Raw genomic sequence first — 24979 nt, 5'->3', positions numbered from 1 at the left:
GGGGGGGGACGTGTGACGTGGCTCCTCCTTTAGCTTGAGACACGTGTTCCTCCGCTCCGCCTTTGTTGAATGTGTTCAGGGTTTGCTAAACTAAACGATGCATTTGCTCGATAGAGTCCCGGTGGAACAAACTACACATGCTTATAAGTGATGGGAAACATCTGGATGCATTTGTAAGAGCTCAAATCTATTTGCCAATTTGCAACGGTACACATTCAATCTATTCAAGCTATACAAGGCAGAAGTGAATTACTTACTCAAACCAAGCATTTCCTCAAAAGGAGACTGCTTTGTGCCATATTCAGTGCGTGTGTGTGTGTTTGTGTGTGTGTGTGTGTGTGTGTGTGTGTTACGATTGGACCTGGCATTGCCGACTGTCTGTTACACATTTAAGCATTGCTTAAAATAATGTTTCAGTGTTAAACTTAAGGATGTTACAAAAAACAAGCAATGTTTAAGTTAATAAATTTAAGTTGCCATATTTAACACCGAAGTATTAGGTGTATTGTGCTGAGTCACTACATTTGGGAGGGAGAGTGAAGTTCGGAGGCCCACGGAGAGTCCAGACAGGTTCATGTATTTTTCATCCGCTGCTGAGAAAGACGCATTAAATTTTTAAGGAAATCTGACACGATGTCATAGATAGCGACGCCAAATTTATGCCATTATACACTCTGATTCGATTCAATTGTATCTTTTACAATGAGGATGTCACATGCATGCCCAGTATAGCGCACACACTCACTTAAACTAATTACAATAACTACCTGAAAACTAAAAAGTACGCTCTCTTTCTAAATAAAATAAGGCCCCTCATTGTAAATCATGCAACAACCACCTGATGCGCTTTACGTGCAGCTCTCTGGACCCGTCAGAGAGTCCCGTTTGTGCGCCGTGGATTAGGTTCCTGCAGCCATTCTACACCCGCGGTAAAGGCAGGCGAGTCAGGTGTCACCCGAAAGTCAGGTGACCAAGCGCAGTCGGATGCAGTCCAGCCCCTGGGGTCGAGATCCCGGGGACGCTGGAAAGCAGAGGAGTCAAGATGACCTTCATCGCCAAGACCTTCTACGACCTGAGAGCCACCACGCTGGAGGGGGACCCGCTGGACTTCAACGTGCTGCGGGGACGGGTGGTCCTCATCGAGAATGTGGCCTCCCTCTGAGGCACCACGCCCCGGGACTACAGCCAGCTCAACCAGCTGCAGACCAAGTACCCCCACCGGCTGGTGGTCCTGGGCTTCCCCTGTAACCAGTTTGGGTATCAGGTGAGTTGAGCTGTGTGGTTTGGGTTGACCGTAGATACGCATGAGACCTGATTGGTTACTTTCTCTGAACATAATATGTATTTTACAAAATTAGTCGCCTAAATTTCAAGCCTATTTCAATCCATTATTTTAATGAATCGGAACCATGTGCCCCCCATGTAAGCGTTCCCCCAATGACAATTATTCCTGTTATATTTGCCACCAAAGTGAATCGGAAGATTAGCATGACGGCCCTAGCGCGACAACGATGGTAATTATTGATGGCAAGTACACGCCCGATACTCGCGTTTGCTACAGTTTGATCACCCTGCCAAAATAATGCTCAATCTATGCTACAGTGCCACTGTGGAGTACGAAATAACTGGAAAACATGAAGAAAAATGCACACTGTTTTCGCAGGAGAACTGCAAAAATGATGAGATCTTGAATTCCCTGAAACACGTGCGTCCAGGCGGCGGCTTTCAACCCAACTTCGCCATCTGTGAGAAGTGCGACGTGAACGGGACGAGCACCCATCCGGTCTTTGCCTATCTTAAAGATAAGCTCCCCTACCCCGACGATGACCCCGCCTCCCTCGTGGACGACCCCAAGTTTCTGGTTTGGAGCCCCGTCAGCAGGACGGACGTCTCGTGGAACTTTGAGAAGTTTCTCATCGGGCCGGAGGGAGAGCCCTTTAGAAGATACAGCAGAAGGTTCCCCACCATTGACATTGAGCCTGACATCCAAAGACTGTTAAGATTAACCAAAAACTAACAATGGCCTCCAAGTATCACAATCAGAACAAATGTTATCCTCCTCAATTTTAAGCCTTATTAAATGACGGTGATATTCTAAAAAAAAAAAATCCAAGGGAATATTATCTGAGGGCTTTTAAGTGCTTAAGAGTAGTGGAGGAAGATATTTGATGTAAAATAAATTCTGTCCATTTTTCTCCCCTGTCATACCAAAGTCTGGCCAGCAGGTGGTGCTACTGATTTGATCATATAAGTGGACAACTCCTGTCATGCGTATATACATATACCACACACACACACACACACACACAAAATGTGTGCACTGGAATAAAACCCTGAGAATCAATATGTTCTCTCACTGCCGTGTCTTCCTTTTTTTTTAAATCGGACCACGTGACCAGTGAGGCACCACCTGTGACCACGTGTTGCTCTGATGCATGGTTGACAAAAATAGATGGTGTCACGTCTGACACAGCTCTGCGTGGGCATAACGAGGCTCGACAAACAGCGGGGAGGGCGTGTAATCATCAGGCGCGCTGCCGTTGCACATTTTAAGCGCTTTGCACCGCGCGTCCTCTCTGCTGCTGATTTGTTGATCTTCTTTCTTCCACATTTCCCAGTGAGATCTGCTGACACCCCGTGGCCCGCGCAGCAGCAGGAACTCTTTACCGCCACCATGACACTCCAAGGCAAGAATCCTGAATCCCGCATTGAGGAGCATCGATTTTCTCATGCACAGCGCGCGTCGTTTCCAAGGTCTGCAGGTTAGCTGTGGGGCTCTGTGCACATTCACTCACGTCCACATCGGGTGATGATGATGTCATAGCCACAAACTACGCAGGCCAGGCAGGGCCTCGATGTCTTTAGCAGGTTGCTACAGGGAACACCCGTAAAAAACAAACATTAGTTTGCTTCACTCCCTGTTGTTGCATGCCGCATTTAAATGTTTGTAACATCAGGATGCAAAAGGGCATTTTACTAATATTTGTTCCACAAGGCAAATGGTCTTTGGCTTACAGCCCAGTATTGTTGCCTATTAGGCACAGCAAATATTGGAGGAGGAGGAGGAGGAGGGCCAGGGGCCTCTCCTCCTCACGCTGCACTGCTCCCCAACACAACCAAAGATTGTGTAAATGTGAGAAATGAATCGCTCAATTAAATTCCCTCAAACTCTAATGTATCATTTATGGTTGAAATGCACTTATTGAAAGTCACTTTGGATAAAAGCATAAAATAATAAACTAATATTAGATACACCTAACTCACACATGAACAAAAATCCATCCCTCGACAATATTTATTATTTGCATGTGCATGTATTTGCAAGCGATTATTTAGCTTCTTTACAATTCTACCTGATATCAGATAAGGGCAATGAAGGATATGATATTGAAAAAGCTTGTATTAAGTCCGCTCCACCCCTCCATTATTTCAAATTGAATTATATATGCATATTTAACAGAAACTGCAACAGTTGATGAAAGGGTTCCGCTGGTGTTACGTCACATTTCAGAGGGAAAGATCTAAAATATTTTTTACTCAAATTTGACCAAACCCGAACATAACAAATACGACATCTAAACATGTCTCCTGCTCCACCAGCTACAGGTGAGCCCTGTTGCCACGGTAACGTATGCTTCTGCCCACCGCGGCTTCTCGCGAGACTCCGGGGTATGGAGGGGAAGAGAGAGGTAGAGAGAGAGAGAGAGAGAGAGAGAGAGGGAGGGGGGGGGGAGTCTGCCTGTATGATCTCATCCCTCCAGCAGCTGCATAGCGCAGCCACGCAAAGCCACGCAAACTTTCTATCAAACTTCCAAGTTACCGGTCGGAGGACGACAGCGAACCGGAACGAACACGTTTCGCCCCCGTCCCCCGCTTCTCCTCACCCGCCCCCCCCCCCTCCCCGTCCCCCACCGAGAAGGTAAAGAAGCGCGCGGCGCCCGTTCGCGGGTCGGACCTCACGGAATTGTTGTTGTTACGAGTTGAAACGAAAGGAGGAGAAGCCCACTTCGCATTGTGCGCCATCCAGGAGCTCCGGAGGGAGGGGGGCGGAGACGAGGAAAGGTGAGCCGAGCCGGGGAGGGGAGCGCGGCGGCGGCGGCGGTCATGTGGCGCGAGGCGCACGACGTTACACGCAACATCTGCACGCGGACAATGCTCGCGTCCGCGTGCAGCCAATGCGCGAGCGCTGCCAGTGGTTTTGTTCTTAATAATGCACCTTTTTTTTCCAACCGGGTCAGAGCACACCGCGTCAAGGGCATCGATCCCTGCCTGCACCCGCTGCACAGGTGGGACAACACGCGTCACCTACCGGACGGGTCTTCTGTAAACATCAGTATATGTTAGTCACGGTTCCGATATCCCCCCATACCTCTGATTTGTTTCCGTTGCTTCTGATTAGGCCGAGCAGGTTCATCAGACCATGCTGCATTATGCACAACAGAGGTGTCTCCCATGCCTCCCCCCAACCATGACGCTATGGTCAGATGTTAACCCAATCTGTCCGTTGGCTGACTTATTGATGCATAATGTGCAGAATAAATACACAAAGCATTCTGGTTGCAGGATAGGTAGGTTATACAGTTCATGGCCTCGCGGTAGAACAGGAGGCTTTTGGCCACGCTGAGCAAGCAAAGGCAAACACAAAGTTTAATTAGTAACAGGCCCCGGAAACGTCACTCAAAGTCCACATTTTGAACCGGCGTTATTTACAAAACATCAGCCGTATCGAGCCAGTCTCTCGCTATGCAGGTGGGACGTTGGGCCCGCTCCGATAGCTTGGCTCGGAGCGGAGATAACTTGAGTCGGGTGAAAGAAGGGACGCTTCGGCTGCGGATCAAGGGTTTTTTTCAGCATTCCTAATGGGCTTAGTTGACCTGCATGACTGATCATACACTGGCGCTGTTTACTAGAGGGTCCGTAATCTCCGCTTTTGTCCCATCGAAATCATCAGCCGTTAACCACGCCGCTTCTAGCTCTTCTCTCATGGGATTTTATTTTAGGGGAATGATCTCATGCAAAGGCTGGAACTTTGCATCAATGTTTGTGGGGGGGTGGCAGGCATGCTCGGTTTTAATACCCCGCAATGGGCCAACACGCCGCTAAATGAAGGTGGAGATGCAGACGTAAACGTGTGGGGAAACGCGTCGGGTCCAAAGGTCAGTTGTTCCTCGCCGTAAGGCCTCAACGTGCGAACTTAACGGAAACCCGACCTGAGCGTCCCCCCCCCGAGTAACAAGCCGACGCCTCCCACACGTCTACCAGTAGGGCGGTGTTTCTATTTCCCTCTTCTTCTTCTTTTTTTTTTTTTGTTGCCTCATACTTGTTGACAATAACAATAGCGATTGTGCTTTACTTGTGGTCGAGGCGCTCTAACGTGCACAGAGGGATGCTTCCTGTTGCTAAACTGAGCTCGCGTTTCTATTGTCTCTCTCTCTGTTGGTGCGTCGGGCTCGGAGGGAATAGAAGCTCGGGCCCAGATAAAAGACAAAGAGGAGCATTGTGCTGCTTTATTATTTGCCGGAATGTGTGTGCTGCAATTATGCTAAGTGGCCATCGCGAAATGCTTGAGTTAACAATTTTAATGAATGGGCATAACGAATAATGATTCATCGGGTTGTGATTGATTCTCAAGGCCAAAGTGAACTTTTTTTTTTTTAAATTGTTTTGATGAACGTGTGAAGTAGGTGTTTGTAGCCTTGAGGGTTGCATTATTCTTGAGCTGATCTTTTTGGATGCATCCATTGCCGTGACCCCTTAGCCCGCCTGTTACCCCGACGACCCTTCAGAAAGCTTCCCCCCCCCCCCCCCGGGATCATCTGGTTGCACCGGTGTGTGTGTGTTTTTTTTTGACGCTTGTTTATTCTAAGGCCGCCGCCAAAATGAGTCATGTGTTCAACTTGGCGGTGACACGTCCTTCCGGAGCCTCCAAACGTATCACTTTTCCGACAGGTTTTTAGATGACTGATGGGTCTGGCTGGTCTGAGTCACTGATACTCAGAAGTCCCAAAAAAAAAAAAAAAAAAAAAGACACGATGGGTGATGAGGCCTCCAGCGGTTCTTTCCCGCCGGTAACCGAGGGCGTCGATGGGTTTGATCCCAACGAAAGCGCGACTGACTGCCGGCCCCGCGTCTCCCCGCCTTGCTGAACCGTCGGAATGCCCCGTCTTTGTCCCCCATCGGACCGTCCGCCGCGCACCAGCCAATGGATGAAAGCAGAGGCCTCCGGAGGCGACAATGGGGGGGGAGGATGACGTAATCCCCCGGGGGGGTGGGGGGGGGGGGGGGGAGTCCCCTCCCCTCCCGTTCACCCCGGATACCACAGAGTTCCGGGAATTCTGACCTCCCCAAAAGAAGCGCTCCGACGCTGTAATTATCTACGTCTGAGATCCGGTTGACCTCCACCGAGGGGCCTTTCAGACACCCGATGGACAGTTGTGTGTCCATCTGTTGGTCTGTCCCCCCATCCCCCCCCCCCCCATCCCCCCAAACCAAAACCCCCGAGCCATGCATGATCAGACACTGATTTGAAGAGAGAGAGAGAGATTATTATAACCCCGCCCCCCCCCCCCCCCCCCCCCGCCTGAACTTTCCAGAATAACATCTGGAATTCTGATGATGCGTCGCTGCAGGCCGTCTCCGCTATTACGCGGCGGCGTTGTCTCGACACGTCTGCCTGTTGCTACACCGTCTCCGTGGCGCTCTGTAGAAGAGAGTCCAAGCTTCAGCGCTTCGTGGGCCCCCCCCCCATCATGCGGGGCCGGTGTGAGCCGGCCTGGAAGTGAATCCCCCTCCCCCCCCTCCCCTCCTCCACGTTCCGACACCGGAGAGGTGGTTTCCGGCCCGCTGTCCCTCCCGCGGACAGAAATCGGAGGCGCGTGCAGGAATGCGCGGGGGCCCCTGCGCGCAGACAGGTCGGTGCAGCTCGTCCTCGCTCCGCCTCACGGCTCGTTGTTTACTGCGTGGCGCCGCTCGGTAGTAACGCCGCCTCGACAGCACGCGGTGCGAGGTTTTCACCTTCTCTGAGCTGTTTCTAAGTTCTCTCTGTTGTGCTTTGTTTCCTTTTTAACTGGGGAGGGGGGCGGGGGGGGGGGAGGCATTTCACATCCTCTGCTTTGGCAGCAGGGAGTCCATTTCCACCCGGTGAGTTCCTGCTCTGCTCTCAGGAGGGGGGGGGGGGGGAAGGGAGAGCACTGCTTGATTCAGAGGACTTCTTAAACAAATACGTTTTTCAAGTGGACAAGTGGTTTGGGGGGGAGGCTGGGGGGGGGGGGGGCAGGTCACGCAGTCTCCTGCAGTATCTCCACGTAGCTCTGCTTAAGAAGCCCAGCTTTGAAACAACATGGAAGCGACGGAGGGGAGTTTACAGCAGAACCGTATCTGATGAATTAGTCCATAGTTTCTTTTTTTTCCCCACGTGGCTCCAGGTGCAAAGGGCAGATAGGGCCCGGCTAACGACAGACGTGGCTGCTTTCCCCGGCCCTTTCCTCCCCGGCTGCCTGTTTCCTGTGTGTTTCATTGGTGTTCTCCAGGATGCCAGGGCCTGCGTGATACACTCCACACGCTGAGTCCCGACCCAAACATCGCATCAAACCGTCACAACAGCTGCTCTTTCGTAACGCCGCCACGCCACAACCCCGTCCAAACGGCGCTGAGATGCCATCTCCGGGTTCCCTCGTGTGGGTGTCATTTTCCCCCCTGGGGGCTATTTCTTTGTTGCCCGGCGATGTTTTCATTCTTCTCTCCTGTCCGACGGTTACCTGATCCGAGCGTCTGGTCGTTTCGGTCTTTTGGCGACAGAGACACGTTCGTCGGCTTTTTGTCAGCTTGCGACCCGTTAAAGTGTGCGTTTGCTGCAGTGAAGGCGCTCTAAGCGGGATTCTTTCTGAGAGGCTGAATTATAGAGCGTGAACGCACAGACTATTCACTCGGCCCGCCTCCTCGCATCCTCCCTGTTAATTATGCCGCTGCCATTCCTTCTATTTTAAATCCTCGAATTAATGTAAACCGCCTCATCCCAACAGCGTACACGCACACTTCAGGACACACAAAGGCGTGCATCGCGGTTAAATCCAAGTGGCCTGGTTGCGCGCCTGGGCTGTGCAAAATGTAGAACAAACATCAGTAACGGCTGCGTTTTTAGTAGTTCAAGTTGTTCATTAAACATGGGTAGTTCGAAACGTTCGTCACCTTATGAAAAGATTAAGAAGAACAAAAGTTCTGTCTGAGAGGTCTACAAAATCAAAGCCCCTATCTGCTGTGTATTTGGCAACAAGAATATACTAGAATTCCTCTCTGGCCTCCCACCTGCAAACAAAGGCACATTATGGCACTCAATCCAACTGGAATCATGTGACATATGGCCACTACAATAATACTATACATCATATATACATATATATATATAAATACACACACACAGAGTCTGGGCAGATCAATTTGATCCCATTGCATTTCAAAAAGATGATTTCCTAGAAAAGATCATCTTTAGTTAGATATTACAGAAACAGCATCTGTACGAGTCCGACAGAGAGGAGCCGTCTTCGATGAAGGCACTTTGAGTTTTCTCATCCCGGGTTCGTCGTCGTCGTCCCGTCGTGGTTTTTTCTGCTCTTGAATTCTCGTGGTTGAATTTGGTGTTTTTGGTGTCGGCGTGCGAGAGGCCCTTTATCCCCCCCCCGCGTGGACCTGCTGTCCGCGTCCCGTTCGCTGGGAGCTCGCTGTCTCTCTAATGGAGGCAGACTGGGGCGGGGAGAAACGGAGAGTGCAGCCTGCAGCGGACCCCCCCCCCCGACCCCCCCCCGCTTCAAACCTCCGCTCCAAACCGCCGTGGCATCCAGGCAGCAGCCTCGTTGGAATTTTTTACATTCCTCTTCAGGCAGCAGCAGACTACTTCCTCCCCATTTCTCTTCATAACGCGCAGCCTTTGAAAGGCTGACAGGCCCAAGTCCTTAAATAAAACCACTTCGCTAAAGCAAAACTCAGATTAACACATTCATGGAGCGTTCTGTTCGTGAACCTAATCAGTAAAATACAAATCCAACGTCTTTTATCGTCATGTCCGACAGGATGGACCTTCTCTTCAAGCCGTTAGCCGTGTGATGAGCTTTTATTTTGAAGCAAATGACCCTCCGGGAGTGGGACAAAGGCTGTCTTTGTGCCGGGCCCACCCAGGTAACGGCGTCGGAAATGGGACTGGGGGGGGTTCCCATTTCTCACTATAAGCACCCACAAGTGTTTTCAAGGGTCCATTTATCTGGCGCTCTCGCCCACAGTGGAACCCCCCGGTGGAGCTCTCAGTGGATGAGAAGAGGAGAAGCGTGGAGGACACCAACGGCAATGAATGCATCCATGTCCGCCCGTGTGAGGCGGTGAGTGAAATTCACTTTGCCAGGCGTTAGCCATGCCCATTACTCACCGAGCTGCGCTGCGGCGATAGCGAGGGGCCCGGAGACGAGGGGGGGGGGGGGGGGGGTTGCAGAGCAGCACATCACAGAACAATGGCCGATGATGGATGTGGATTACACCGCCGCCGGGTTCCTCAAGTGCTCCGACTTCACGTGGGGGGGGGGGGTCGGTAGCTGATATTTTCAGTGATCACAACTCTGACGTGTGGTGGAAGCGACTGTGACGGGCCCTTTATCTCTAAGAATTTGCCCAAACACGCACCGCCTCCCCCCCCCCCCCCCTCCCCCACGTAGACGTTCAGCCCTTCCTCCTCTGAAATAGGTGGAATTCCAGCATGTCTGCTCTCGGGTCGGGTGATGCTGGTAGCGTTTGTCTGCCAGTGGCGCTGGGGGGGGGGGGTTTCCTCCCGAAGGTGTCACGTCAATCAGAACGCGCGCACAGCCAGGAGGAGGGGAACCGACAGAGGCTCCGTCACTTCCTGTGTGCATCTGCCGTGGCCACGAGTGGCCGAGTGTAATCTACGCCTCCGTGGCAAAAAAAAAAAAAAAACGACGTTCTTGGAAATGTTTTTTGGGCTGCTGCCGAATTGTTCGCTTCTTAGCTGGTGCGCGTTCATCTGGGTTTCCCCCCCCCCCCCCCCCAAATCTCGGTCGTCTGTCAGTGCGCATACAACGTCTCACAAACGCGCCTCCTCTTCTCGCCACCAACGCATCCTTCGAATTCTGTGAACCTTCGATCGTTTCCAAATCCTGATTCAGTGTTTTCCCCACCTCTGCTTCTCCGTTTGTGTGTGTGTGTGTGTGTGTGTGTGTGTGTGTGTGTGTGTGTGTGTGTGTGTGGGGTGGGGGGGGTTCTTTCCCTGGCAGGCCTCATGCACGCAGCCACAGTGAGTTTCCCCCTGCCAGGCCGTTTTCCAAAGACTTCACTCCGTTGGAATGGGGCCCCCGGGGCCTCGCACACAGGGACCTTTTGTGCCCGCTGCCCGGCAGCCGGGCTAAATGGTAGGGCGCCTGTTTTTGAAAGCAAGCTGTGTCAGCCAAACAAACCCCTTGCGCCAGCCCCCCCCCCCCCCCCCCTGTTCAAGCACGCGGTAATTACAAGCTTGTGGGGCGATCCTTTCGGCTCCTTTTGTCTCGGCGCTGGAACGAAACACTTGTCCTGGTTCCACTGGGGAACTTCACGCCATCTCTCTCAGGACGGGGATCTCTCCTCCTGGGGGGGCCTTCGAGTGTCTAGCACCCCGTGACTCTTGCTCGGATGTCTGTGAGTCGGATTAGAGAAGCTCCGACTCGAGGTAGATGTTTGCGACTGCCTGTCCACCTTTCTATTCCATGTGGAATGTCTGAGTCCCCTTACGAGGGCACGCCAGTCTATCAGAGCACGCCCCTTTGCGTGTAGACTCGTCCCCATAAACCCAAACAACAAGTTGTAGCACCTCAGAGGGGGGGTAGGGGGGGGGGGAGTGATATCACTTAACGCTTCGCCTGCATCTGAAGCGGCGCTCTGCTCATCTTCTGACGGACCAGCCGGGACGCCGGAGACCCAATTGCAGGAAGCTAAACCTAATTTAGTCAACGGACTCGAAGTGTCCCACGGAGCTGTGAAACCCCCCCCACTCCCCCCCCCCCCTCCCAACACTGTTTTATTCAGCGGGGAGTGGATAAGGGATGGCGGGTCAAAAGGTTAAAAGAGGCATTATGTGGTCGGCCTACGGCTGTCCTTATGTAAAGAAATTCACTCGTACAATCAAGTCAACGTCGTTTCTCCCCGAAGAAGGACTTAAAAGCACCACTTTGTGTGTGGAAAAGAGGAATAAATCATTCAGCAGGAAAAAGCCCCCCCCCCCCCCCCCCCCCGCGCTAGTTTCTTGATCGTGTCGGAGAAATAAGGGTGTCAGTGGGACACGACTTAGTTTTTATTCGTTAATGAGTTTCAATCTGCACTCCCGCATGCCCCAAATAATTGGTGCCCATTCATTAGAGGTATTTATAGTTGGAAAAGCTTTCTTATGCGGCGGATGTAAGATCTTTTTCTTTTTCATGTTCTTTGAATTTCTTCTGGCTGCAGATCTCTCGAGTCACGTGACCGCCAGGCTATGACCGCTTTGGTCTGAACATTTTAATTTGATGCTCTTTGCTCTGAGCGGCTTCTTTTCTGACTTCCAGTTTCCACGGCAAACCTTTTTTTATTTTTTTTTATTTTTTTAAATGAATTTCCTCCTTGGACGCCTCGTTCGTTACACGTTTTTATGTTTGCGGTTCAAAGAAGGAAAGAACTGACGAACATAAAGGCTTATTTTTACTCTGCTGCAGATTGTGCGTCGGGTTCGAGGTTCGTCGTGAGGAAAACCCGCCCTTATGTCTGTAAGCCTGGGGATGTGTCGCCTCGGCCCCCCATACTAAGGATACTATTTCAGCAATTTATTAATGGAAGACTTGATGCATCCGGATCCCTCGTTCAAGGTCCTGTACGGTATATTTGAAGGAAAGTATTTGTCATTACTGATTATTTTCCTTTTCTTTTCAGGATAGTCTGGAGGACGACCCCCCGCGCGGTGACACAGGAAGCGACATGAAGTCGGGGGGGCGGCTTCCCATCCCGCCGGGGGCAGCCATGTCCCCCCGCTGAGTGCCTTTAGCCTCCTGCACTGGTGCCATGACCAGCCTGAAGAGTCCACCGATGGAGCGCCCCGCCGGGGGCTCAGTCCCCCCCCCAGCCGCCGCCGCCGCCGGCGAGTTCTTCGGCCGCCACCTCCGTATGGCCAACGGAGGGGCCGCGCCCGGCCGCGCCGACGCCGGCGTGCCCAAAATGGGCGTGCGGGCTCGGGTGGCCGAGTGGCCCCCGAGGAAGGACCCCGCGGGGGTCTTGTGGCACTGCCCCGCGGAGCCCGAGGCCTCTGCTGCTGCTGCGGCCCCCGCCGGCAAGAGCCACATCAAGTTGGGCTCCGCGATGAACCCCCAGGACTCGGCGATGCTGCGCAACATCCACAACACCTTGAGGAACCGGACCCAGGCCCACGCCAACAACTACAGCGGCGACACCCGGCGCCTGGCCCCGGGGGACCGCCGGGGCCCCCCCGCGAAACACAGGAACCCGCGACAGAGACGCGGGCGCCAGCGCAGCAACAGCGACATGACCGTCGGCGAGATGGAAGGCAGCGGCGGCGGCGGCGACGACGACAGCGGGGACGACTGGGCGGCGGCGGCGGCGGCGTTGGGGGCCAAGTGGTCGCCGCTCCATCGCGAGTACGGCAGCACCTCGTCGATAGATCAGCACGCGGCGGCCGGGGAGAGCTTCTTTGAGATGCTCCGGGCCTACCAGGGGGAGCAGGTGGACCAGCGCAGCCCCGCGCCGCAGACGCTGGAGGACGTGCTGGCTGCCGGGCCGAAGCAGGCCAGCGCCGACCCGCAGGGGGGCGGCGAGGAGGAGGAGGAGGAGGACGCCGTCGATGGTCCGACTCCCAAAGCCAGGGATAAGCCCCCAAAGAGGAGAACTAAGTCAGAGACGGGGGGGGAGTCGATATTCCGGAAGCTTCGGAGCGCGCGGGGCGAGTTCGACTCCCCCAGGGCCGGCTCCGACGTGGAGGACGGCCGGGCGGAGGACCCGGCCCCCCCCCCCAAGCCCTGGGCGTGTCACAAGAGCTTCGCCCACTACGACGTCCAGAGCATGCTGTTTGACCTCGGCGGCGTCGCCCGGCTGCGGCGGATCGCGGGCAAGCGGAAGAACACCACCACGGGGGCGTCGGCCGCCGCCGCCGTCTCGGCCACCTCCACGCTCTCGTCCACGCACAGCCTGCCTTACAGCTCCCCCGGGGGCAGCCGGGAGGACCTCGGCCCCGGGACGGACGCCGGCGGGCTGGACGCCGGCGGGCTGGACGCCGGGGACGAACGGAGCAACGAGATGCTGCTCTGCTGCCCCTGCTTCCGCAACGAGATCGGCGCCGACGGCAACGGGAGGCGGCGGCCGCTGGCGCCGCACGAAGGCAGCCTGTACGAGACCTCGGCGAGCGCGCACTGCACCAACGCCGGGGTGGCGGTGCTGGAGGGGCCGAAGGAAGGGCCCAGCACGCTCAGCGAAAGGGGCAAGCAGTACATCGTGGAGCACGTGGACCTGGGAGCCTACTACTACAGGAAGTTCTTCTACCTGAGGGGTAAGGTGCATTTGCTGCTTCCGTTATGTCCTGCGGAGGGAGGGGTGGGGGGGGGGGTTGTTCTGTGTTGTTCCGTACCACCCAACTGATTTTTTTTTATTTTTTTTATTTCTTTTATCTGCCGGGCCTCAGAGCACTGGAACTACTTTGGGATGGACGAGGCGCTGGGGCCGGTGGCGGTGAGCTTGCGCCGGGAGAAGCTGGAGGATGAAAAGGAGCACGGCCAGCAGTACAACTACCGACTCATCTTCAGAACCAGCGAGGTCAGCCCGGGTGCCCCCCCCCCCCCGCCCGCCCCTTCTCCCCATTAAGGAAAAGTTACAATAACTTTAGTGAATGCTGTTGATTATATTTTTTAAAGAGAAAAATGGAGTCAGCAAAGAAAGTTGCCATCGATGCATCCGCATGCGCGCGTGTGTGTGTGTGTGTGTGTGTGCGTGTGTGTGTGGTTCGGCTGCCTCTCACACACAAGGCAGGGCGGCCCGAGGCCAAGTCAGCCCCGGCCCCGTTGTTCCCCCGTTACGTAACCAAGCCCCGGGACCATCCCGCCGTCTCCTAATATCTGCAGAGCGTGAGGGAACTTTGACGAAGTGCACTCGGTGCCCAACAACCATCCGAGTGTTTCAGTAGGAAAAAAAATAAATAAAATAGGCCGACCTCCCAGTGTCCTGCGCTTGGGTTTTTCCAGGAACTCATTCTCTCAGACTGAGCGGTAGAAGCAACCTCTCCGGGGGGGGGGCTGTTGGATGTTTGGACAGGTGCAAACATCTCCTCTCGTCCTACCTTCGAAAACAACACGGGGGAACACGGGTCGATTGTGGAAAAAAACTGCTCATAGCGGAGGCGGGCTGGGCCCCCTCCAGCTGCTGTGTTGTGTGATTTGAGACCGGCACAATGCACACTCTGTGAGTACAGAAGCCCCCCCCCCCCCCCCCGCCCCTTCTTCCCCAGGTCCGCTCTCTATTTACCCAACGGCTTGAGCCGTAATTGTCTTGCTGTTTTGTGTCAACTTCTTTAAGGCCACAGTGAGAACCCTGGAGAGATTCCCGAGGGGCGTTTCTTTCTCCTCTCAAACTCTTCTCTGTAACCCCCCCCCCCCCCCCCCCCCCGTCTCCCTCCTCCGTCTCCCTGCATCCAGCTGACCACTCTCCGAGGTTCTGTCCTGGAGGACGCGGTGCCTTCCGCCTCCAAGCACGGCACCACGCGGGGGCTCCCCGTCAAGGACGTCCTGGAGTGCGTCCTGCCCGAGCTGGATCTGTCCTGCCTGAGGCTGGCCCTCAACACGCCCAAAGTCACCGAGCAGCTGATGAAACTGGACGAACAAGGGGTAGGGGGACACCTCACCGAAGATCTGAGCCGTTGATTGCGTGGATTTTTTCACGGAGGGATCAGATTGTGTTTTCGTTATTTCTCACGTTGACACCCCCACACCCCCCTCCTCCCTCCCCCAGCTGAGTTTCCAGGTGAAGGTGGGGGTGATGTACTGCCGAGCGGGCCAGAGCACAGAGGAGGAGATGTACAACAACGAGATGGCCGGCCCCGCCCTGGACGAGTTCCTACAGCTGCTGGGGGAGAAGGTTCGCCTCAAGGGCTTCACCAAGTACAGAGCCCAGCTGGATAGCAAAAGTAACTACACACACACACACACACACACTGTTGAGTTGGTCACAAATGGAACCGACCCAGTGACTTAATCTTTTTAATTAGTTAGTTTCCATGTTACACTAAGCTTTATAGTGCTTGTACTTCGCTCTTTTACGTTGCTTTATTTTATTTTATTTTATTATTTTATTTTTTTTATCCTCTTGCCAAGCATCCTTTTGTTTCTGGTGTGCTTTCTACAGGAGTCCCTCAGTGGGACTGATGTGTGCGTAGATGTGCTGTTATTCAATCCTAACTTTAAGCAAATATGACTTGATTCAAACAAACAGATTTGGTCAATATTTTATATTATAATAGTATATTTAATATTTGAGTTTTTGAATTCTGATTCATTGCATTGTTCCTAAGAAAAATGGATGACAATTTTAAATCTGATATTTTTAGAAAAGAGTTTTCATTACATTTTTCAAACCAATGTATTTTGATATTTTTTTAATAATCCATTTTCTTTTTACCTAAAATGTTTTCCTTCTTTATTTTCAAGACATGATATTTCAACCTAATACTTTTTGGATTTTTTTCATTACTTTTTACGACCTAATATTTCCATTACTTTTTTTTCAATGACTTTTTTGATCTAATACTTTACGATTTATCATTTTCCAACTTCCAATATATTTTGACTTGAAATTTACAAACCGTATTATTTTTGTATTTATTTTCCTGACATTTCTTGATCAAATGATTCAGGAGTTCTTCAACATATCGACCCACAGTTCGCCCAGTCGCTTTGGCTGAGGTGAAATTGCATCCCGTCTTTGGGAAATTTGTGCCCACACTGCACTGCTATCCCCCCCCTCCCCCCCTCCCCCCTGCAGCGGATTCCACGGGCACTCACTCTCTGTACACGACTTACAAGGACTACGAGATCATGTTCCACGTGTCGACTCTGCTGCCTCACACGCCCAACAACAAACAACAGGTAAGAGAAGCGTGTGACTCGGGCCTCGCTGGTCGAGTTGTACTAAATGGAGATGGAAGCCCCCCTTTGGACTCTACGCTTGACCCCTAATTAGGACTGTGTTGTTGTCCAATGGCCAGCTGCTGAGGAAGCGCCACATAGGGAACGACATCGTGACCATCGTGTTCCAGGAGCCCGGCGCCCACCCTTTCACCCCCAAGACCATCCGCTCTCACTTTCAGCACGTCTTCATCGTCGTGAGGGTGCACGACCCGTGCTCTGACAACACATGCTACAGGTGGGGTTACTTTAAGTGCATTTGTTCTTTTTTTTTTCCCCCAACAGCTCATTTGAGGTGCCACCACCACGATGGAAACATGTGATATTTGCCTATGTATGTAAGGTGGCGTTTTCTTTATTCTCTACATGCTATGTGGCTTCCTCAGAAGTGAAGGAAACTGTTAAAATAGAGGCGCTCTACATCCACGTGTGAAGCTTTTGGTGTTGAAGCACAGAGGAAAAATAATACGAAACAAATCATTGAGAAATGTAAAATTCGAAGGATGTGTGCCACCGTGTGTGAGTGAGTGAGTGAATGAATGAATATCTGCAGACCTGGGCCTTTTCAAAGTGGGTCAGACCGACCAAGACCATCTCAGTGCAGCACGGGGCCCTTTTAATGTGGAAGCTCGACTCTCAGTGCTACCAGCGGTGTTTTTTTTGTTTTTTTTGTTGTTATGGCATTAAGACAAAAGCGATGACTGGAAGGCACGGGTCAAACACAAAAGCTTGTCGCGTGACCGTCTTGTCGCTCCCGATAGTGCACGGTCACGTCTACGGCGCGTCTCCAATCCCGTGCGAATTAGTTTGATCAGGATCAAATTGAATAGATTGGCCCTGCAGTAGCTGTCCAGCTGATAGGAGTCCTCCTCCTTCTCCTCTTCCTCTTCCTCCTCTTCCCCGCTTGCTGAGTCTTAGTCTTGTGATGATTACACTGCAACTCTGTGGCGTTCGCACTCATGCCTCCCTGAGCCACCACAAACACACACACACACACACACTTTCTGTGTTCTGCATACACATGCACCTGACGCGCACACGTCACACACAGTCTCTCTTACTCCCGTTTCTCGTTTTTTTTTACCTCCTTCTCTCGCACACGGTTGCACACACACACACACACACACACACACACACACACACACACACACTTTCTCTCCGCGCACACAATTTCCCAGAAAAAGGCTCACTCTTCACACACCCATACACAATACAAGCCTCCCCCTTCTTCTTCATCTCCTCCCTCCCTGCCTGCCACTTTGCCTTTGGGCAGCGTGAGGCGGGATGGTCTGAAAGAGTTAGCGCCATGCTCATGAAGTGCTCTCTTCGACATGCATGTGAGCGGTGGAGAGAGAGGGCTGCTGGCAGCGGAGTCCCTCAGAGCTCCCGGAGTCCGTCGTCTCGTGGGGGGGAGTGGAGCCGGCCTTCTGTCCTTTTTATTTTGGAGCCCTTCTTTTCAACCGTTGGGACACCTTGATTCGGCTTCTCTCTTTTGGCCATAGAGGGCAGAAGTTCTGGTCTCGGAGAAGAGAAGAGAGAACGGGGTTGGAAATGGGCAGCTTTTCGGAGGAAACCAAGGGACGCGGGACACCGAGTCCCTGAGGGGACAATCTGCTTTACCCCACTCTGAGAACACCCCCCCCCCCCCCCCCCCGACGGTCTGGATAAAATTCTGCATCCATACAAGAGGAACACGGGACACAAGGGTTTGCCCCACTGTGCCGAGTGGAGTGCAGCCACCCACGGAAGAAGGTACCCAGGGTGTGAGGACATGGCTGCTGCCTCTGGGTGACCCCGAGAGGTAAGTCGCACCCTGCAGGGGGGTCGTGTGTCGATGTCGGCAGGTTTTTGGTTAACAGTTGTTGTGACTTTTGCGACTCACTGGGTTCCAATCCCCCCCCCCCTCCCTCACCCCCCCACATCGATTTCAGTCCTGCAATCCCACAAAGCCCTTAAACACACAAATACTGACTCAAATGTGATGTGTCATCATACATAGTGACTGCGGGGGAACCTTTTTTTTTTTTATTAATAGAGATTAAGAAGCACCGAGTACATTGGGGTATCTCGACTCCTTTTAGTTATTAATAGCCCGTCGCTGCCTGCGTTTTTTTTCGGGTAATGCTCGGGTCACGTCCAGCCAGCGCGCAGCATTTACAGGAGTAGGTGGCCCGGGGCCAGCGGGGGGGGGGGGGGGGGGGGGGGGGGTGCCTAATCCGCTGCTTTCAACCGCTGCCTCCGAGTCACGCGGGGCCAGCCGGGGCGGATTGCGTAACCAACCCTCTTTTTGTTTTGCGGGGGAATGTAGGCCGCCTGTGCTCGCTGGCTTTAGACGCGGCGCCGCCTCCTCCCTTCCCACGATGCAGCAGCAGCGGCGGCAGGGTGCCGGCGCGCTGGGAGCCGGGCCTGTCACATTGTGATTGAACGTTGTAATGCTCACACGCCGGGTGCACTCGGGCGTGGTTTGTGACATTTTCTGCTAAAGGCTAGGACTCTTGAACGGAGAGGACGGGGGATTTTTGTCCGGACCATCCCGTCAGCTTATTCACGCATTAATGGTCAGTGTCAGTATACTCCTCACTGTGTCTGTAATCTGGACATTTATAGCCTCTATTTATGCGGCATGTCGTCTCCAGTAAATGAAACCGCTGTGTGGTTTAAAAACTGTAGTTTGCTAGTAGATGATTTCTCATAAACGACAACAACAACGATGACACGACCACACTTTAACTCCTTCACAGTAGTCCAACTGAAGGAGGAGGAGGGACCAGAGGAGGGTAACGAGAGGAGAGAGAGAGGAACGGAGGCAACAATCCCTCCGGGGAAACTGTGTAAAGATGTTTCCAACTGTGCCTCTCATATAATAAGAAACGACTGTATTGGAATGTTCACTTTTGGGGTTTTCCTGTTTTATGCGTTTTTTAATGTTTGTTTAGTGAGTAATCGGCACCGTGCTTCTAAAGCACACTCCTGGAAAGGCCCATAAATCCTCGCCGTGTTTGTTGACCACAGCGGTGACCCTCTTTCTCCGTTCCTGCAGTGTGGCGGTGACCCGTTCCCAGGACGTCCCGTCCTTCGGACCCCCGATCCCCAAGGGCGTGACCTTCCCCAAGTCCACGGTCTTCAGGGACTTCCTGCTGGGCAAAGTCATCAACGCCGAGAACGCCGCCCACAAGTCCGACAAGTTCGGCGCCATGGCGACGCGCACCCGGCAGGAGTACCTCCGGGACTTGGCCGAGCGTCACGTGACCAGCACGCCGGTGGAACCCGCCGGGAAGTTCCCCTTCATCTCCCTGGCGCACAAGCGGCGGGAGAGGGTGCGTCCGTACAGCGGGGCCGAGCTGCGCAGCCTGGGGGCCGTGACCTGGCAGGTGCACGCCGAGGACCAGGTGGCCGGCGCCGAGCGCCAGTGCCTGTTGGCCGTCTCCAACGACTTCGTCGTCCTGTTGGACCAGGAGGCCAAAGCGGTCGTGTTCAACTGCGCCACGCGGGACGTGATCGGCTGGTCGACGGGGAGCCCCGCCTCCATGAAGGTGTACTACGAGCGCGGCGAGAGCGTGTCGCTGCGCTCCATCAACAACAACACGGAGGACTTCGGAGAGGTGGTCAAGAGGCTGGAGGTCAGTGTGTGGGGGGGGGGGGGCTTGTTGCCGTGTGAACATGAGGGCGTAGCCTCAAACGCTGCGTCACATCACGTCATTTGGTGGTTTGATTTGATCTCTTTAATGTGGGCTTTCATGTAGCGAAGGTGCAGCGGGGGGGCCACTTGACGCGGTCAGGATCGCTCTGCTGACTCCACAGAACTCTCGTTGACTGTAAACAAACAACAGATCCGCTGTTTTCCCTTCCCCTAAAGCCGGAATGAAGCGGCTTCCTTTGTGTACTGACCACTCGAGTGTCTGGTGTTCGTAGTGAGTGACTGGTTTGAAGGTGGCGTCGGATGTGGTTCCTTTATCTGCAGATAAAAGGTGCTTTTAGGCCACTTTTGACTCTCTCGTTTTCCCGTAGCTGTTGACCAAGGGCAGTCAGACCACGGAGATGACCCTGCGCCGCAACGCCCTGGGCCAGCTGGGCTTCCACGTCAACTTCGAGGGCATCGTGGCGGAGGTGGAGCCCTACGGCCACGCCTGGCACGCCGGGCTGCGGCAGGGCAGCCGGCTGGTGGAGATCTGCAAGGTATCGGTGGCCTCGCTGTCTCACGAGCAGATGATCGACCTCCTCCGGACCTCCGTCACCGTGAAGGTGGTCATCATCCCCCCCCACGAGGACTCCACGCCGCGCAGGTAAGGGAGGGGCGGGCGGGCGGGCGGGCGGGCGGGGCGGCCGCGCGTGATCCGTCCGGCTCGGGGGGGGGGGGGGGGGGGGGGTCAGTTGTCTGTGGCCCCCCCCCCCCCCGTTGTGACCCCGGGGGAGGCTCTTCGTGTGTCACCAGAGGCTGCTCAGAAATCTACCACATGCCGCTGGTGGACTACAAGAACCACAAGGAGGGGATGCCCTACGAGCTCAAGTTCCCCTTCCGCCCCTCCGCCGCCGCCGGCAACAACAACAACGCCACCAGCGCCGCCAAGTGGCCGCGCACGTCGTCCAGCCCCCAGACGCGCGCCGCCGGGGCGGGAACGCTGATCAGGGCCCCGCCGTCCGACTTCAGCGCCGCCGCCATCCCCCGCAGCGTGTCCAGCGACGGTCGACCCCTGCACCCCAAAAGGTCACAAAAACGCACGTTTTCGCGCACCGTTGGGGGGGGCGAGACGACACCCAGCAGCACGCCGGTTATTCTTTAATGGCTTCCCCTTTGCGTCCTCACAGGTACTCCCCGGGGAACGACAACTACGCCCTTGCCTGCTCCATCGCGATGGGCCGCACCATGCACAGCGCGAACCCCCCCGCCGCCGCCGCCCCCTACGCCGACGCCGTGAGCTCTCACCAGTGGAGGCAGAAGTCCATGCCCGACGGGTAAGTTCTCCCCCCCCCCACCCCTCGTTATGGCACGCGCCGGGCCACCTGGCTGCATGGGGTGACCTTCCTCGTCTCCTGTCTAGGTTTAATAACAACAGCTGCCAATCCCCGGTGGCATCTGTGCGGCAGCTGGCAGGCGAGGGGCACAACGGGAACAAAGCCAGCTCCGGTGTCGGATGGTCCCGGACTGGGGAGAGGGACAAAGCCAGCGCAGGTAAGAAGAACCGGCCGTGGCCCTAAATAGCAGGTGACCACTCGAACTGCAGGACTCAACACCCATAAGCCTTTGCCTCCCTCCCCCCCCTCACCCCCCTCCCCCCCCGCAGATGCCAAAGGCGGGATTCCTAGACTGCAGCCAGCGGAACACGGCAGTCACCCGTCTCCGAACAAAAGCCCCAAGGTGAGCGCTCGTCATCAGCTGGTGTCTTGTGTGTGTGTGTGTGTGATGGCGGGTTTGGAGGCACTGGTGGTGACCGGATTTCCCCCCCCCCGGACAGACGGACGCTCCGTATTCCTCCAGCCAGTCCAGCAGCAACACCCTCTCCAGCAACGCCTCCAGCTCGGCGCACAGCGACGACAAGTGGTACGAGGTGGGCTCCCGCTCGGGGCCGCGCGGCGACCTGGATCTCAACGGCTACCTGCAGGGCGCCTCGGCCGACAGCGGCATCGACGCCGCCTCCTTCACCGCCACGCAGAGCAGCACGGCGTCCTCCTCCTCCGCAGGCCGAGACCGGAGCCGCGGGCGGGAGGGCCACGCGGCCGCCGCCCCCGCGCCGGACTCCCTCGCCGCCGCCGCTGCCGCCGCCCCCGGAGGCGGGGAGGTGCCGGCGACGAGCCCGTCGGCCTTCCCGCTGCTGCCCGATGGTGCCCCCTACAGTCAGAGTGACGCCGCCTCCCACTGCAGGTGCGCGGCGAGGTTTTTGTTAGTCGGAATGAATCGTCCAAAAGAGGACGAAATAACTCCGACTGTGTGGGTTTTGCATTTGTGTGTGTGTGTGTGTGTATATATATATTTTTATATTTTTATATATATATTTTTATATCTCCCTCGGTATCCGTGACAGAAAGGAAGTGCTTGAAGTTGCTAGAAATGCTGACTGTGAGCTCAGCGCTGTTCCCCCTCTTCCTTTTTAACTCAACGGAAGCTTTGCGCCGTCTCCTCTCCACCCGGCCAGAAATAACTCCACCAGACCTTTGCATTGGCAGCTCTGTTTCATCGTGTGTGTGCACGCAGACGCACACCGACGCACACCGACACACACCCCGCCGTTTGAAAATTTCCAGCTGTTATTTCCAACTACGGGGAAGGAGTGCGAGAACACTGTGTTCTTTTCCCGGTGCTGGTTTAGCTTGATGTATGGTGGAAAGTGTCCATCTTGGATGTTGGGCTAACAGTATGTGTCCTCCCCCCTCCCCCCCCTCCAGCACACTCGGCTCAGGGTCTCCCATGGACCAGGGGCAGGACGAGGGAGCCGCCTCCCCCACGTCGCCGGGCAGCAAGAGCTTCTACCCCCGTCAGGGAGCCACCTCCAAGTACCTGATCGGGTGGAGGAAACCCGGAGGGACCGTCAACTCCGTGGACTTCGGCAGCACTCGCAAGTAAGATGGCGCCCCCCCACCCCCCCGTGGGGCCGAGAGGGTGTCGATGTTTGAGGGAACTGGGGCAAAGGAGGCGAACAATGCCACCATGCGTCCTGGCTGGGTTTGGTTCCCACAGAATGATGACTACGCCTTTATCATTCGTTCAATGCAGCGCATGTGTGTGTGTGTGTGTGTGTGTGTGTGTGTGTCATCGTCTCGCTCAAAGGGCGATTGCGTCATTTGTGGTTGACGCAGCTGCTGTTTTGTCCCCCGTGCGGGTGTTCATCAAACTAAAGACATTAAGTGGTTAGGTGTAACATCACGGAGAGAATAGTCCACAGATTCACCTTTGACCTTCAGCGTTCCGTCTTTGGTTCCTGAGGTGTCCCTCGGAGTTGAATCGTTTGCTCTCGTCCCCCCCCCCCCCCCCCCCCCCCCCCAAAAGGCGGCACCAGAGCGACGGCCTGCTGGGCGGTCAGCCGCAGCTCAGGGCCAACCTCCGGGGCTCCCAGTCGCCCCAGCGCCACACCGCCAAGTCCAGCCTGGAGGAAGACTTGAAGAAGCTCATCACCCTCGACAGCCCTCCACCTACCACCAGTGAGGAGAAGGTACCGAACACTCTGGGCAGCGGGGGGGGGGGGGGGCTGGGTTTGTCCGTCCCGCCACAGCGATTCCTCAACCATTTTCTTTTCCCCGTGCCCCCCCCCCCTCCCGCCGGGGCTTTCCGTTCCTCTCCGAAGCCGCTGTTTCCGGGTCCGCCGCCGACCCGCCGCTCCCTCCAGAGGACCCTGTCGGACGAGAGCGTCTACAGCGGGCAGCGGGACACGCCCACCGACCTCCTGTTCAGCTGCGCCACCGTGCCGCGCTCGCCCACCGCTCGCCACGGGCCGGGCCGCCGCGCGTCGCACAAGTCCCTGGGTGAGCGACCCGCGCCGCGCGCTTAGTCTGAGCGTTCGCCGTCTGACCCGCCCCCCCCTCTGTCCCGCCCCCGTTGTCCCCCCCCCCCCCCCCCCCCCCGTGATTGACTCTGCTGTCGCCTTCCTCCCAGGAGACCTGTCGGCCCCAGAGAGCTCGGAGCTGGAGAGGAAGAGGCAGCAGCCGCAGGACGCCGTCCTCATGCCCCTCCCCGACCCCGGGGCAGACGGCCCGCTGGACTGGGCCCACCTGGTGGACGCCGCCAAGGCCTTTGAGGGTAAGCGCACCTTGTGTTCTCGTCTCGAGGCGAAGGTTCGTGACCGACTGTCATCTTCACCCTTCGCCAGAAGAGGGCGCCGTCGGGCCGTACTGGAGCCTCCTCCGGGCCTTAACGGCGCGTCTTTTTTTCGGACCGTTTTTTTTCTCTCCAGAGCAGAGGCTGGTCTTCCTCGCGGCCCAAGAGGAGAGCTCCGCGGCCGGGGGCGCGGCGGCCAGCAGTCCGCAGCAGGCCGAGCCTCAGGCGGCCCCCCTGAGGCAGCCCTCGCCCGGGTAAGACGCCCCGCCTTCACTGCACCGGCACCGGCGCCGCAGTACAGCAGCCGAACGCTGAAATCCGCAGGTCTCGGGCTGCTGCTCGGCTTTGACGTGTCAGTATTCCCTTCCAGCCTAATGTCCCGGTTTGTCCTTTTTTTGTCTCAGAGAGACTCCCGCCTGCCTGATGGGGAAGGTCGGCCAGCTCGAGTCCATGGTCAAAGTGCTGCAGGAAGACCTAAAGAAAGTGAGTCACGTTTCCACCACAATGAGACGCGCGACGACTCACGGTGTGACGAGTCCGAGGTCCATTTAAATGGGACCCACTATGAGGTCAAGGTCATTGTATTTGTAAAGTACATTTCAACAACAAGGCACTTGTACAAATGAAATCCCCTCACGGGAGGGGGGGGGGGGGGGGTCCGTAGGCCCGAGATCGCTGCTCACGCCCCCGTCTCCTCCGTCCCCACCAGGAGAAGGACGCCAAGACGTCGCTGCAGGCTCAGATCCAGAGCCTCCGGGAGGACAACCAGCGCCTCCTGGAGGAGTCGTACAGCGCCTCCGCCAAGCTCAAGAAGTTCACCGAGTGGGTCTTTAACACCATCGACATGAACTGACGCCTGGAGCGCTACTCTCACGCACACGCACACACACACGCACACGCACACACACACACACACACACACAGAGTTACTTCTAAAACCAGTGCCAACGTGGACCGACACGTCATCCGTCTTCAGCCTTGTGGATCTTTGGAAGGGTCACCGTGCGACTGTGTGTGTGTGTGTGTGTGTGTGTGTGTGTGTGTGTGTGTGTTT

At 55.3% G+C, this 24979-nt stretch overlaps 2 protein-coding genes across 3 annotated transcripts; both read left to right on the top strand.

The window, feature by feature from the left end:
• The first annotated feature begins 2 nt into the window (after window positions 1-2).
• On the top strand, window positions 3-2633 carry gpx2 (glutathione peroxidase 2). The gene is made up of 2 exons (XM_037485752.2): window positions 3-1264; window positions 1664-2633. Exons 1-2 carry the CDS (start codon window positions 1043-1045, stop codon window positions 2015-2017), a joined length of 576 nt encoding a protein of 191 aa, XP_037341649.2. The 5' UTR covers window positions 3-1042; the 3' UTR covers window positions 2018-2633.
• Window positions 2634-12013: 9380 nt separating this feature from the next.
• On the top strand, window positions 12014-24971 carry LOC119227205 (signal-induced proliferation-associated 1-like protein 1). 2 transcript variants are annotated; one of them, XM_062557206.1, is made up of 20 exons: window positions 12014-13555; window positions 13688-13818; window positions 14694-14882; window positions 15007-15181; window positions 16036-16139; window positions 16259-16416; window positions 19219-19798; window positions 20187-20461; window positions 20611-20883; window positions 20985-21131; window positions 21218-21348; window positions 21461-21534; window positions 21632-22038; window positions 22560-22733; window positions 23161-23323; window positions 23456-23633; window positions 23764-23907; window positions 24067-24179; window positions 24330-24408; window positions 24635-24971. In XM_062557206.1, the coding sequence occupies exons 1-20, from the start codon at window positions 12061-12063 to the stop codon at window positions 24757-24759; spliced, it is 5115 nt and encodes a 1704-aa protein (XP_062413190.1). In that variant the 5' UTR covers window positions 12014-12060; the 3' UTR covers window positions 24760-24971. The 2 variants fall into 2 exon arrangements, with proteins under 2 accessions (XP_062413190.1, XP_037341648.2); XM_037485751.2 differs by having other exon boundaries at window positions 24062-24179.
• Window positions 24972-24979: the final 8 nt, after the last annotated feature.

The sequence above is a fragment of the Pungitius pungitius genome, chromosome 14 (genome assembly GCF_949316345.1).
Source record: "Pungitius pungitius chromosome 14, fPunPun2.1, whole genome shotgun sequence".
NCBI classification, from domain to species: Eukaryota; Metazoa; Chordata; class Actinopteri; order Perciformes; family Gasterosteidae; genus Pungitius; species Pungitius pungitius.
Note: the sequence above shows the minus strand (reverse complement) of the source record. Positions and strands in the feature narration are given on the sequence as shown.

Bases quoted from the DNA above. Each gene is read 5' to 3' on its own strand.
- LOC119227205 (XM_037485751.2), top strand. From the start codon at position 12,061: ATGACCAGCCTGAAGAGTCCACCGATGGAGCGCCCCGCCGGGGGCTCA. The intron at 20,884-20,984 runs GTCACAAAAACG...GCGTCCTCACAG, and splicing joins CGACCCCTGCACCCCAAAAG to GTACTCCCCGGGGAACGACA. The intron at 23,634-23,763 runs GTGAGCGACCCG...CCTTCCTCCCAG, and splicing joins CGCGTCGCACAAGTCCCTGG to GAGACCTGTCGGCCCCAGAG.